Genomic DNA, 13,996 nt, shown 5'->3' with positions numbered 1-13,996 from the left:
GCCTGAAATAGTTATCACATCAATTGATTAGCAATGATCCAAAACACTGGAAATTAAGATCCTAGTCAAGTGATACACATTTAGAAAAAAATTTTAAAGTCAATACCTGAAGGGTTGTGATATTGACCTGGTGTGCAGTTTCATGTCTTGCAGCCTGAAGAAACAAAAGCAGTAAACTTTATCCAAGGATAAAACGCCTTTCCCCTCTGCCAAACATATCTGTATGTCTCAGGTTGGCTTAAAATATAAAAATAAGAGTTAGAATTACTGAAAATCAGTGTTTTAATTTACAGTTAAAGAACAGAGAGTTACTTCAGGTTTAATTTCACAGTTCACATTTTTACTGGATCTGAAAAATTCTAAATTTATATAAGCAGTATAGAAAAGTAATTACAGAAAGACAACTAAGTTCGATTAAAAATATTTTGTTCAAGTCATATGTTCTAAAATGCTAGATTTAAATTCGAAGATTTTGAAGTATTTTTTACATTATCTTTTAGTGCTACACAGTAAGAAGGTACCCCTAAACAGGGAGACAGATGGCAAAAAAGGAGAGAAGGAAACGATTAACAAACCAAATCTGCAACTAATAGATACATACCTGGAGTAATTTCCACCACAAAAGGTGGTACAGGTAGTACCACTGCCTTAAACAAGATCATGTACTTGCCACACAGATCTGATAGCATGGACTGAATTTAAAATTGCACATCACTTCAGAATGGTATCATTACCTCAGAGCTCCAGTTGTAGCAGAACAAGGCCGTCTCCGACTTTTTAAGGCATTAAGCTTATCTCCCTGTGTCACGCCATTCTGAGCTTCCACATCTGCTTTGTCTTCAGAATCATTCTGGGAAACACAAAAGTATGCAAGCAAGGGAATCTATCAAATCCTAGGAGCAGTGTAGTTTCAAAGTACTGAGCATCTCCTTCACAAAGATGAGAATCCAGAAGGCTGATCTACCATCCTCCGCAGATGCGGCACTACCCTTTGCATAGTTCTGGTACATTTACTGTGCCTCTGTACAAACATACTCACACAGGACTTTTGCAGAATCTGACCTTAAAGACAGTTCAGGATGCTCAAGCCTAATGCCAGCATTCGTTTACTTCAAGGAAGTTTGTTTTTATAGAACATGAACTTTCTTCATAACTATTTTTAAAGTTGTCAGCAACACGCAAGGGAAACAGTAACACAAAATTTTGCTATGCACAAGGAAGGAAGAAATTTAAATAAAGCTGTGTCCCACAAGAGGAGCTAAAAAATCAACTTAACTAAATTACTAGATTTAAAAAATAAAAACCTGAAAGTTCTTATGTTCTCTGCAAAAGTAAGTTTTGGAAAAAATTTCCCCATGTAAACTTAATAAGGAATATAGGATGAACACATTTTAGAGTTTTATCCTCATTTCTTCTAGCTTTAGAAAATATTATAAACTCTAAGATATATTAAAAGTGTATGCCAACACTGTTTCAATACCTATTTATAATTTCAGATTGGTCTCAAAACACTTTTCTAAGACCCAACTATTATGGAGAGACAGTATCTTATGTAGCAGAGAAATACAGAAGTAACACAAAGCAAGAGAAGAACTGATTTTCTTTTTCCAGATGAAAACAAACTTATACCAGTTACACTTCATTTGACCTCAGATGGAGTATTTTTATTACTGCAGTTCCTTTTGTACTTAAGTGAACTCACTGCTCTGCATAAAACAGAACAATAGTTTCTGCCATTAACCAACATAAAGGACTGACAGAAGTAGTATGATAGAAGTTAATTAAATGATATGATAGTCTAACTGTAGGAAATATATATTAATTATATATAATATTTCACTATAGGAAAACATAAATAGCTTAGCTAGATTTCATTGCAGATTACATGCTAGGCCATTGTTACCTATCATCCAGCCACAATGCTGATGAATTTTGTTTCACTGTCTCTACCAGCCCACCAGTTACTGCATTTAGCTGTCCTCTCTTCTGATTCTTTGACATCACAAATTTCTGGGACTGGGAAAATTACTTTGTTTTGAGATTCTAGAGTTACTAGAACTAGATTCTAGTTAATGAGGTCTTGAGATACAACCAAATACCCAAAAAGATAATAAGTTAAATGTTTTGAAAACTGAATGTTGAACAGCTTTAATATGACATCTGTAAGAAAGTGAAATACAGGGAAACAGCATCTTTACAGAAATGCATTTAAAATACTCTTCCAGATTATCATATATGCTTATTTTAATTTATACTAGTAACTACATGAAAAATGTGCCCACTACATGCCTGGTCTTCTACATCAAGCAAACAGTTCCATCAGGAACCTAAAACCTCTTTCGTCATTACAGACCTCAGGAGGGATTAACCAAATGCATAGTTCCTCTAGACTGTTTTTTATACATAATGTAAGAAACTACAGTTTTAGATTTTTACTAGTCTGGAAACAAAACTATGTTCACTTCAATTCAGACTTCATGCCTGTGCTCCCAAAATATAACTGTAAAGTCCTTAACCTAAACCTACACATCACCTCATCTTTAACACTGTGATAAAAGAATCGACATTTATACACTCCCGCATTATTAGTTAAAAACTTGGACTACACGGATTTTTTATTTCCGGGAGGAAAGCTGACTTTTTGTTTTCCTTCATTCTCAGAAAAACAACTTAAAATCCTGAGAGAATGACTTGGAATAATGCAAACCTTCTGAACCCTGAAAAATTACCTGTAACAGTTTTAAATATTATTTATCTTTCTTCTTTTTTTTTTAAGTGGAGATTTGTTCTAATTATGACCTCTAAAAAAGTTAATCTGAGAAAAAGCAATCTAATACTAATATAAGCCTAAAAAAGCTGAAAATCTAGAAGTTATCTACAGCTAGTTATTAAAAGCTCAGCTTCAGTCTGCTTGAAATTTTTCCTAAGAACACTTACCTCCTTGTATTGATCCAAGTCTTGCACTTTATTCAGAGTGTCACTGATGGAAATGTCATTCAAGCTACAAAGAACTCTGTTAATGTTTGCATCAATTCCTCGCTGGTTCTGCTTTGATCGGATGAGATCTCCCTCCAGCCATAACATTGCTTGCTTCCTTCAGGATACAAAACCAAAGCCATTCATATCAACAGATGTGCATACACATAAAAAAACCATATGAAAACATGCCACACTTACAGATTGCCAGTATTTGAACCTTCTGTACATTTTCATCTGGAAAAAAATCCACATGTCTATCACAAAATTTTTAAAAACTCCAGACTTAAAAACAGCAACAAAAAACCCTCCAAGATCACCAAACGAGTCTGTAGTCACCACACAGTACTAAAACTTCATTTCACCAAATCTTTCTGGAGAAAGGGGTTAACTAAACAGGAATTTGCAATCATATTTTAAAGGCCTTTAAAACACAACTTAAAAAATAATATTAAACAATGCCTTTATATACATCACGTGTAGCACAAATGATACTACAGAACTTTGCAACTTACTAGGGTCAGTTTTCTGGATACAGATATTGTGCAGTGAAACTGCAGCTGACCTGTGATGTGCAAGTGGATGTATTCATGTAAAGTTCAACAGGATTCCAATATTGACTCAGAAACTGAAAGAATATATCCTTCACACAGGTGGTAAAATAATAACAATTTAATTGCTACAATGTGAATGGGCAGAGCAGACTTTCTGGATGAGGCTGCATTATTCCTTGTCAAGGATGCTTGCTGGGTAGGTGGTACCAGTCGTGCTAGTTCCATCCAAGAACTGAGACCCTATTACATACTATTGAAACAAAATTAATTCCTACACTGAACAGAAAAAAAAAATAATGAAATCAGAATCTACTTTCACTGGAAACTTTTCTTGTTCAGAAACAAAATATTACGTCAAAGCTTAAGAGCAAGGCGATCTGAGCCAACTGTCTTAAGCTTGATCAATAATAAATGCAAAAGGTAAGCACTTCCAGAAAAATTCCACTACATCCCAAGAAAACATCATGAGAATGAGAACAAAAGGGTGGGGGGGGGGGGGGAGAGGGAATACCACTTAGTCCACCTAACGGAAGTAGCCTAGAAAACATGCTTGAATTTAAATACCTTTGAAATCTGTCACGATTAATTGCATACACAGTAACAAATTGATTTGATACACACTTAAGTGGAAGAGTTTCTATAAAAAAACCAAAACTAGTCAAACTTCCCTTATCGAACCTCAAAGAACCTAAGAGATTAAGCTTTGACACCTATAAAGTTTCGGAGATTGAAACTGCAAGATTTTACCTTTTTGTCAGATTCGACTTTGCAGCCCTGAGGGCAAGACATTTGATACTAGGAAGATGTAACTGACACTCTTTTCCAATCCCATGCTGACACCACTGGTGACATTGCTTGAATTTTGTTTGATTTTCGAAACAGGTATCTACTACCCTTAGGAGAGTAGAAAATTCTTACTGAACAACACTACAGCTCTTAGCTGTGAATAATGTAGGTAGATCTGAAGGATCTTTGCCTATCTATAAAATCAAGCCAACTATTCATTCAATCAAACCAACAAAGGACATGAGCCTTGTTTTTCCTATCTTGTAAGTAAACAGCACTTACGATTTACATTACCTACTACCTTTCTTGTAATTTTGCTCTATTGTGCAAATTATTTTTAAGAGTGTATCCAAGCATCAGCACTGTCTGAAGAAGACTAATCTGCCTCCAGTAAACACCTGTGGTTTGTCAAAGTTTGTGATCTGCAGTATTTGGAATAATGGCAGGCCACCTCTCAGAGTAGTGTCCATTTAGTTGCACTGGAAATTAAATAAATTTATGCTCATTCATGCTCAATTTCTCTTATGAATTACAGTAATACCTCTTTCTCTCCAATATCCTATGGATTTTAAGATGCGAGTGCATCGATGCATCTTTTACTCTATTTACACAGTATCTAGCAGAGCTGATGAATTCTCTTTTTCCTACTTGGAGTGGGCTTTCTTAAATGTTTGCTCCCATAATAGTGAAAATTCCTCCAAGTAAATATCATCCTGCCATCAGCTCAAATGTATCAGCATAACCACTGTAACAGTAAATGCACAACACAGAAACCACTGATACTAAACTTACTGTCTACATCACTATCATTCATTTCCAGTCAGGATCAAATCTGAAGCTGTATTAAAACCATACATTTGTTTGGCTACAACTACCAGCTCCAAATCAGAAATGTATTATACAACATCCTAAAGAATCTGATGGAGATCATAAGCTTTCTACGCCAAGTACTTACTTAATCTTTAGTTTATTATTAATAAAGAAAAAACATACAAATTATACCATTTTAGGATTAATTTTAAGTGCCACACATGATAAAGTATTTAAAGACTATTCTTTTGATGCTAATATTTAATAAATCCTATCTGTTGATTTAATCTTTTGTCCACATCTGTCCACTTCCAACACATTTGTCTAAGTCCTAAATTCCCCAGAACAGAAACCTGCAGTCTTGAGGGCCTGTGCCCCTTTAAGGGGTCAAAATGAAAAGTTCTGGTCTAGAACTCCAGAGAAGCTGACTGCTTCTGAGTAACTCAGATTTCAATCCCCCATTAACTAACCTTAAATATATTGAACAGGCAATAACATACAGATGTCAGTGGACAAATCAGATCCTATAAATAGTGCAAGATGGATAGGGATGGAGAGGAGCAAAGAAGGTGTGTGTGTGTGTATATATATATATACATACTCTTCCAAGAAGTGTTGCTGGGGTCCTATAATAGAGCCTGGGCGACATATTCTTATCCAAGCAATGGCTTCAGCATGTGTGAACTTGTAGTGCTTCATTATGTAGCAGGCAATCAGTGTTCCTGTTCTCCCCAGGCCAGCTATAGAAACACAAGTATCAACAGCCACATATGAAGTAATGAGCATTCCATAATTATCAGATAAAAGTATAGGCTATAAGAAAACTTCCATGCACTGTTATTCACCATATTAGTATCTGAAGAAAGAATTTCTGATTCAGTGTCCTATTTATCACATAATTCAATTTCAATGCTGTAGATACAAATATTTCATACTTAGAAAAAGTGTTTAAAAGAACACCTACAACAGCAATCACTCGTGGCACTTGAACAATTCTACTCCAAACTTTGTTTAAAAAAAGGCCAATATTTTTAAAAAAAGCTGTGATCAAGCTGGATACCCGCTTTATATTTACAATACCAGTAAAAAAACATAATCAAAGTACCTTTGAGGGGCCAACACACGTACCTAAAAACTGTGGTGCAAATACAAGTCACATCTCAGAGCGACCTTTTTCTTTTTGAAAAGCAAGCTTTTTCTTTTTGAATCAGTTTTGTTGTGAAACCAACACATAAAACTATTCACTGCTACGTGTATAAACAGCAATGACTGTTGACTAGTGTATAATTTTAGGTATCAATAGCTTAAAATAATTTAACTCATTGCCCAATGTTTTCAAGGGGACAGAGACACAGAAAAATTAGCTTTTACTATCAGTAAAATCTCAAACTACAGAGTGAGAATTAATCTCTTTCTAGCTCTGTGTCTCATCTACTAGTAAAGTGTTTCCCCATTTAAACTTTTTCCCACAAATACAGTATTTGCAATTTACAGTCTCACAGTAGCCTACTATTTATGTACCAACTATCCAAATGGAAACTCTCTAAGCAGCCAGACATCTCTGCTGACAATTCTATACACAACTACAAGCTCTTCACATTTAACCAATAACTAAATCTTGCTCTGACAAAAGTAAAAATGATTTAGATAGAAGGATGAAGGTAGAAGTTCACACATAGTGAGCTTCCATAACTGTAGCTTGGAAGACAAGCTCTGAAGATTCATTTAAAAAGAGAAGTATTGATTTCAGTTCTTTGCTACAACATTCTGCTAATGTACAAACTTTCCATTACAATCCTTTGCAATTAACTGCTCTATATCATCTGAGACAAGCACTTTCTAGTGTGAAAGCAGTGCTCAGAACACCTCCGCAATGTAACTCGGCCTGAGTTAACTGTTGATTTAACACCGCAGAGGATTATTTAGGATGGTGTAAAAACTAAAAAAACCAAGATTGCTGGTTTGCTTACTAAATGGTCAGATAAAAGACCAAAAATATTTCAGTGTAAAAAGCACATCTCTAACTCACTACTACTACGTTATATTCCCTTAGCACCTAACCCTGGAGAGCAACAACCTACTAATAACCTCCTGCTAATCAATAGTTTATACTCTCATTTAGCCAATTAGCAGATGTCCAGCTTATTAATGCCAGAATTTCTGGGTTCTACCCACAGTAACAACTTGTTGGCATATAAACCTATTTATCTTTCGTATGCATATTTACTGGTCATGGGAAAATTATGAATAACATTATTTTTGCTTCTGATCAGGCAAGACATTCATCTCCACAATGTCCTTACACAATTCTAAGCATAAATCAAGCTGAACCCTTAAAAGCCTTTGTTAATCTCTCTTGATTAAGCATGTTTTGTACATTTTCTGGCTGGTTTGCTGAATTAAGCTGGTTTGAAATGCTGGCATCACAATAACTCACATCAACTTGAAATTTGGAATTCATACTCCACAGAAAAATGTAGAACAGTCAAAAAGCACAAAGAAAACCTTTTAGTGTTTTGCATTTCCTAGCCAATTATCATAATGCTGTGAAAGCATAATGCAAAAAAGAAACCTGCATCAACTAAATCTCAAGTTTTCAAGTCATTAAAAAAATCACAGAACAATGAACAACAGATTGTCAGTTACGGCAAGTAACAGTGTAGGATGTAAGGACTTCATATACATGGGAAAAGAACAAATATTTGGCATACTTTCAGTCAAGTACCATAAAGCATTATTACTCTCACAATCTGAAAGTGTTCTTAAATGCTGTGGGATTTCTGGGATAAACTCTATGGATTTATACTTATTATGAATTTCAGTCTGAGAAATGAGTAAGTGCACAAACCTTTACAATGTACAGCAATGGCACCATCAGCATTTTCACAGATATTCAGGAACCTCTGAACTATACTGTCACTTGGTGTGCTGCCATCTATGAAGAACAGATCATAATGCTCAAAACCAGCATCAGTAAAGCGTTTTGCCTCATAAATTTTTTTGTTTAGTCTTATGATTGATGTGACGTTATGCTTCTTGAAATAGGGAAAGTAGGATTCAGGTGCATGAAGAGGATAACCTATAAAAAAAATAAAGCCACAATCATTTAATGTCATAGGTTCATGAAGCTCAAGATCTCACTACTCAAAATTGTCCCTGAAACCTGTTTTGAATGATAGACATGCTAATATTAAAAATGCTTTTATACTTTATTCATAACAGACATGTTAAGTGATATAAAAAAATTGTCCAACAAATGCTCATGAAGACCACTTTTACTAAAAAAAGTATTAGGAGGAAAAAATTTAAAACACAGCCTATGTGAAATGCTGTACTGTCTCCCATTAAGTCCCCACTCCTCTCTGCAAGGAGGATTTATACATAAAGCTAGGGACATATATGAACTCAACACTTCAGAATAGCTGTTTATCTATAGTCAAGCTGCAGATCAAAGAATAAAAGCATGCTTAAAGAGCAAACACTGTTCACGAGGAAAATAGATTGCTGATCTATATTATGGACGAGAGAAACAGTCAAAGGATAAACTGCAGTACCAAAAATATTCTTTCTTACTGTCTTACTGTGAAGTAAGAAAGCTTTATTGCCTTGATTCTCAGTTGAGAGACAAAAGGATCCTCTAGCTGAAGACAGGGGGACAGGGAAGGGGGTCAATGACCAACCACAACACAGCTGTTCAGGACAAGTCACATATACATTAGTAAATGCAATTTGAGTCACAACATAATGTGAAAAATGTAGCTTTGTAATGTGTACTTACAAACACCTGGGAAAGGGTTACTTATAGTTATGTAACTGGATTTTAAGTGTGTTAATTTAGTAATTTTCATTTATATATGTTATAAATAAAACACAGGTTTTCCAAATTCCATGGAACAATTTAAGTAAATTTAGAAAAAAATCTGCAAGAAAGGACTGCAACAATGATTGGGGAAGAAACCCAAATCAACCTGAATATTTGCTTTCTGGATTTTGTTTAAATTTTCAGTGGACACCATGAAACTGGCAGCATTTCAGTCATAAAAGAAACATGAGAGAATAGAAGAAGGGGGTGGGGAGGGAAGGTAGATATTCAGAAAATATGCTCACATAAACAGTGGGACATGGCACAAATAATACAGACAAATTCAGAAAAAAACTGATTGTAGTATTTAAATGACTGATTTTCCTTTTAGCTGGACCAAATCTCTACTTCCCCTCTGCCAGTCAAGCTTCTCTTTTCTTTTATTCCACTAGAATCACATTCCATAGGTTCTGCACATTATCCCAAGTATCTCAAGTAGTAAAGGCAAGCTTCCTTTAAAAATCTTTTCTGGTCTGTGTTACAAAACTCTTTAACGGAGTCTTCTGTGTTTAATGCAACTCACCTTTAATTCTGCACACTTACTGTATCAGGTGGCAGGTTCCAGAAGAACAGTAAGGGACCTGAGTCTCTCAGGCACCTTGTCACTGACTGTTAGAAAAATTGAAATTCTTCTGGCAAAGAAGAATTCCAAAACTTTTTGAATTAAGTTCTATGATTGTATATAAAATGCTCACTGGATGATTATTTCTGAAGATTAAAACGGATCTATAACTCTCTATTATCTTCTGCTCATTTGCTGTGATGGTTTTACATACTGGAAAAATAAGAGCATAGCACAGCATTAAAACATACACCATACCATTTTCAAGTTTGCTTTTTGGGTGTGGTCCACTAAAAGCCAAAAATTTTCCTGGAATAATCCAGTTGAAGTCACCATTTTCCACTCGCTACAAAAATTTCAGAAGAGAAAAACATTTTAGTATCTGTATATACAAGGTAAAAAAAATTACTCATTATTTTATTTTACTCTTTATTATGTTCTTGTTGCATTAAAATGAAACACTTCAAATGTAATTAGCTAGCTTAACTCTATGGGACAAATTAACCATGAACTGCTTCTCAGATCTATCTTAATAACATGAAACGTAAACAAAATTTGCTGAAGCTTTCCAATAAAAGCAGAAAGATCCTTTATTTAAGATATTTCTCCTTGAGAAGGTTCAGTGATTTGGGACACCTATTAATAACATTGACAAACACCAACATTCTTCTATGTTTTAATCAAAAATTATGGAAAAGTGCTTGCTCATGAGGCACTAGCTAAAAACCCAGCTCACAGAAAACAAATTAAAAACCAATTAGCCTTCGAAACAATTACCCTTTCCCTGTAGAAACTGAAATTTACATATTTGCATAAGGTCTGATGAGCCGGTAATCACAGAAGAAAAGTGTAAATGAAATTAAGAGACTCGATTTTAATAAACTTTCAAACTCTGACATTTTGCATTTCTTGCTCACTTTTAAATGAAAACCTAAAAAGGCTCTTCAAATTCTGTCACTGCTGAAAATGAAAGCTTCTTTGGAAATACATAACATGAACTGTAGTTCAAAACTGCCTTCTTTTCTTTCTTTAATTGAAGACTGCTCATTCCTTGTTTGGCAATGCAGTTATTCTCAGCATGACTTTTAAGGACAAAGCACTCAGTTCAGCTGCATTATTAAGCTTGTGTTTTTAGCTCTCAGCTCATCAGAACATCCTAATGAGTGAAAGGTTCTGATAATGGACATCACTGTAATCAATTCAGCAACTGTTTGTTAGCTGAGCCCATTAGGCTTGCTCCCAATGTCCTTGCACAATGGAAACTCCTGGAGGTTACCCAGGTTGCATAAGGACTAGAGAACCAACCTTAGTGCCAAGCCAGGACCCCTGCCCCCCACTGGTAGCACAGACTGCCATCTCAGCACTGCAGCACCCCTACTCCCTTAAGGGAAGAAGTCCTGTTTAGTAAGCTAAAAATATTTTTGTATTTGTATCACCAGTTTTATTTGTGGATTAAGTTCTTTATAGTTACAGGGGTCGCAGCAAGTAATTTTAATTTTAAGCAACATGAACTACAGGTATCTCTGTATATATGTGCTCAACACTACATGCAAACACCATTATTATTAAAAAACCCAATCAGTAATTTACTTCCAGTCCAACAAAAGGGGAATTAGCTGCCTTGATAACACAGCAAGATGAAAGAACTATAAACATGAAATAAAATTTCCTTTTAGCCTGCTCCATTTAAGTCGTATGCAACTTTTGTCTACATAACCACACATTTGAAGACCTAACATAGCAAAAACCTGTAACATTTAAAGTTTTTGAAATATAGCACAGGACATAACTAAACATAAAGCTGACCACCATATGTAAAAAAAAAGAAGACATACCAAAAAATGGACAAAAAATTAAAGATGATTCCAAGTTCTTCCTTCTTAATCTCAGCAAGCAGCCTACTATAAACATCATTCACATATATGTACTTTTCACAAACTAAAATAATGTTAAGACTTAAACAAGATAATGGGATAGCTTTAGTCAATTATTTTAATATTCTTTTTCAAGCAGACTAATGCCTACCATGTGTACAGAATCCCAAGAATTCCTAACTACCATTTGTTTTTAGAATAAGCTTTTTCTTTTTGTACATAGAATAAACAAAAAAGCAGCAATTTCATACTTTAAATTTTAGTTTTGTTCATTTAATTTTGGTAATCCAGCAAAGGCTATACCAATCCCTCAACCTAATCATTAGGGAACATTACAGATACAAAAATCCTTCTATAAATGCTTTCAAGTTTAGTGAAATAGGCAGTTTTGTGTTATAGACTGCCTATTGCAGGCATCTACTGTATAGATGTGCTGTCAATTAACTTTTTCCACATTTTATTCCTCTTCTGACTTCATTTTCTTGATCATTTATGAAGCATTTCAGTATGTATCTGAAATACATACAGTTATAGGAAATACTTTTAAAACTGAGATTTTCAAACTAAGCAACTTTATTCTCATTACTTCCAAGTTTTCTGACAACTGCAATAGAGGGGAAGAATACTGGCTACAGTAAAGCAACTCAAGTTTAAAAAGAGGGTTTAATTTATATCCAAATATTTAGTACACCTCTAGTTTATATATCTTTCCACTTAACCAATAAAACTACAGGAATTTATAGTTGTTCCAAAGACAGTGTCCAATAAACTAAACGATTGTCACTGATTTCAGTAAAAACCCTTTCCCTTCCTTGGAGTGAGACACGGTAGACAAAGACCATGCAACTATTTTGGACCAGATGTATGTACACCTTCTGTGCCTGAGATTTTGTCTGCACACAGCCCAGCCCACAGGTACAGCATGGCATATTTTAAAGCTTTGCTAAAGCAATGTAGCTTGAGATAACTTCCTACTACTAGCAGATAAGGGTGCGCACGTTACGAAGTCCCAGAAGCATCTAAAGCCACAGTATCTTTGTAAGAAAGCTGGCAGAACAATGAATGACATCTATTAGCTTTCTGGGACTTTGTTAGGGAAGTATTTTGGATGTATTTCCTTTACTAGAATTCCACATAATGCATCCTTACTAAAAAAAACCCTCAAAATCTGCTTAATCTATATGGCTACAAAAATCTGTCATGTTTTTGGGACTAATAGGAATGGAAGAAGGAGGCTAGCAAGTGCTGAAAGAAAACATATTCTGTGGGTCAGCTGAGAGACTGTGGATCATATCCTGTGAGAATGTTGGGAAAGCATAACAGAGATCCCAGAAGGCAGAAATGCTACAAGAAAACAGTAGATTTATGATATGATACACTGAAATTGCAAGGATAGTAATCCTGCATGTTCTTCACAAAGAGCATATAGGTTTCCATGTACATACCTAACATATGAACACTGGGTTTTACTTGAATTAAAATGTGTTTCCAGTAGGTTTTAAGCTGGGGGATACTGTATACTCTTATTTTAGGTAACTCAAACACATTTAATGGATTATTAAATGTACAAACCTCATAGTGTTCATATTCATCCACATCAAATGTCTTAAAGTCAAAAAATCCATGCTGCAAGGCCTAAAAGGCAACAAGGTGTCAGTTCACACTGAAATACAATGTATAATCTCATTTTATAATACTTTTTTGAGAAAAACTAAATCCCTAAGTGTTTGTGGTTGTGGATTATTGAAGCTTTTACATTAAGACAACATTACATTCTTCACAGATTAACACCACAGACAACAAGAACTCCAACAATGTCACTGAAACACAATAGGCTCATTATTTCCCCTCTGAAGACATTAGGATGGGACATAAGGTTGTTGCATATCACTTAAATCGTAACATTGATTCTCCACACCCCACCACGTGGGGTTTTTTTCTGTAAGGCAGACAACAAGTTAAAAAACAATTCCCTTTTTGTCATACACTCATTCAACGATTCCTATGCCAAATGTACTTTCATACAGTCGGACATAACAAAACATCGAACACAGAGTTTATCGATTTTCTGCACTTAATATAATAGTCTGGTTTCACCACCATAATACCTAGGCAAAATGGCATATACATGCAGTACCATGTATAATCTGTATTTTAGTATTTCTTTTAATACACATTTCACAGGCAGAATAAAGTCCACTAGACTACATTAGACAGTATTTATTACAGGACTAAAGAAGTTTTATATTTGATTACTGTACTGTTATTAATTATGCCACTTTTGTACTAAAGATTTGTGTATAACAACCATATTGAAAACAATTCTATGAATATGAAATTCATAGCCAAAATTTATTCCAAATTGGTGGAAGACATTTCTGCAGTGTATATTTATACTGAACCTATTGCATTCTGAGAAATACAGATATTGCACAACATTCTGGAATTAACGTGTGATAAGAACACATCACAGGTCTATGATTTAAAACCAGTAATCATCAAACTGCCATTGTTTGCTACATATAGAAGACCTTTTTAGGACAAAACCAGCTTTGTTATAGACAACATAGGC

The 13,996-nt window shown here is 34.8% G+C and overlaps 1 protein-coding gene across 4 annotated transcripts in view; it reads right to left on the bottom strand.

The window, feature by feature from the left end:
• Positions 1-13,996, bottom strand: part of CDC14A (cell division cycle 14A) — a 52,435-nt gene that overhangs the window by 11,108 nt on the left and 27,331 nt on the right. For 3 of the 4 annotated variants that reach the window (XM_048312804.1, XM_048312803.1, XM_048312801.1), the window contains exons 7-13: positions 12,997-13,059; positions 9,809-9,896; positions 7,975-8,205; positions 5,728-5,866; positions 2,938-3,094; positions 735-850; positions 107-154 (exon numbers count right to left, since the gene is read on the bottom strand). In XM_048312804.1, the coding sequence (XP_048168761.1) occupies positions 107-154; positions 735-850; positions 2,938-3,094; positions 5,728-5,866; positions 7,975-8,205; positions 9,809-9,896; positions 12,997-13,059 (842 nt within the window). The remainder of the gene's footprint in view (positions 1-106; positions 155-734; positions 851-2,937; positions 3,095-5,727; positions 5,867-7,974; positions 8,206-9,808; positions 9,897-12,996; positions 13,060-13,996) is intronic. The other variant, XM_048312802.1, reaches the window with a different exon arrangement.

Source organism: Corvus hawaiiensis, chromosome 9 (assembly GCF_020740725.1).
Source record: "Corvus hawaiiensis isolate bCorHaw1 chromosome 9, bCorHaw1.pri.cur, whole genome shotgun sequence".
Taxonomy (NCBI): Eukaryota; Metazoa; Chordata; class Aves; order Passeriformes; family Corvidae; genus Corvus; species Corvus hawaiiensis.
Note: the sequence above shows the minus strand (reverse complement) of the source record. Positions and strands in the feature narration are given on the sequence as shown.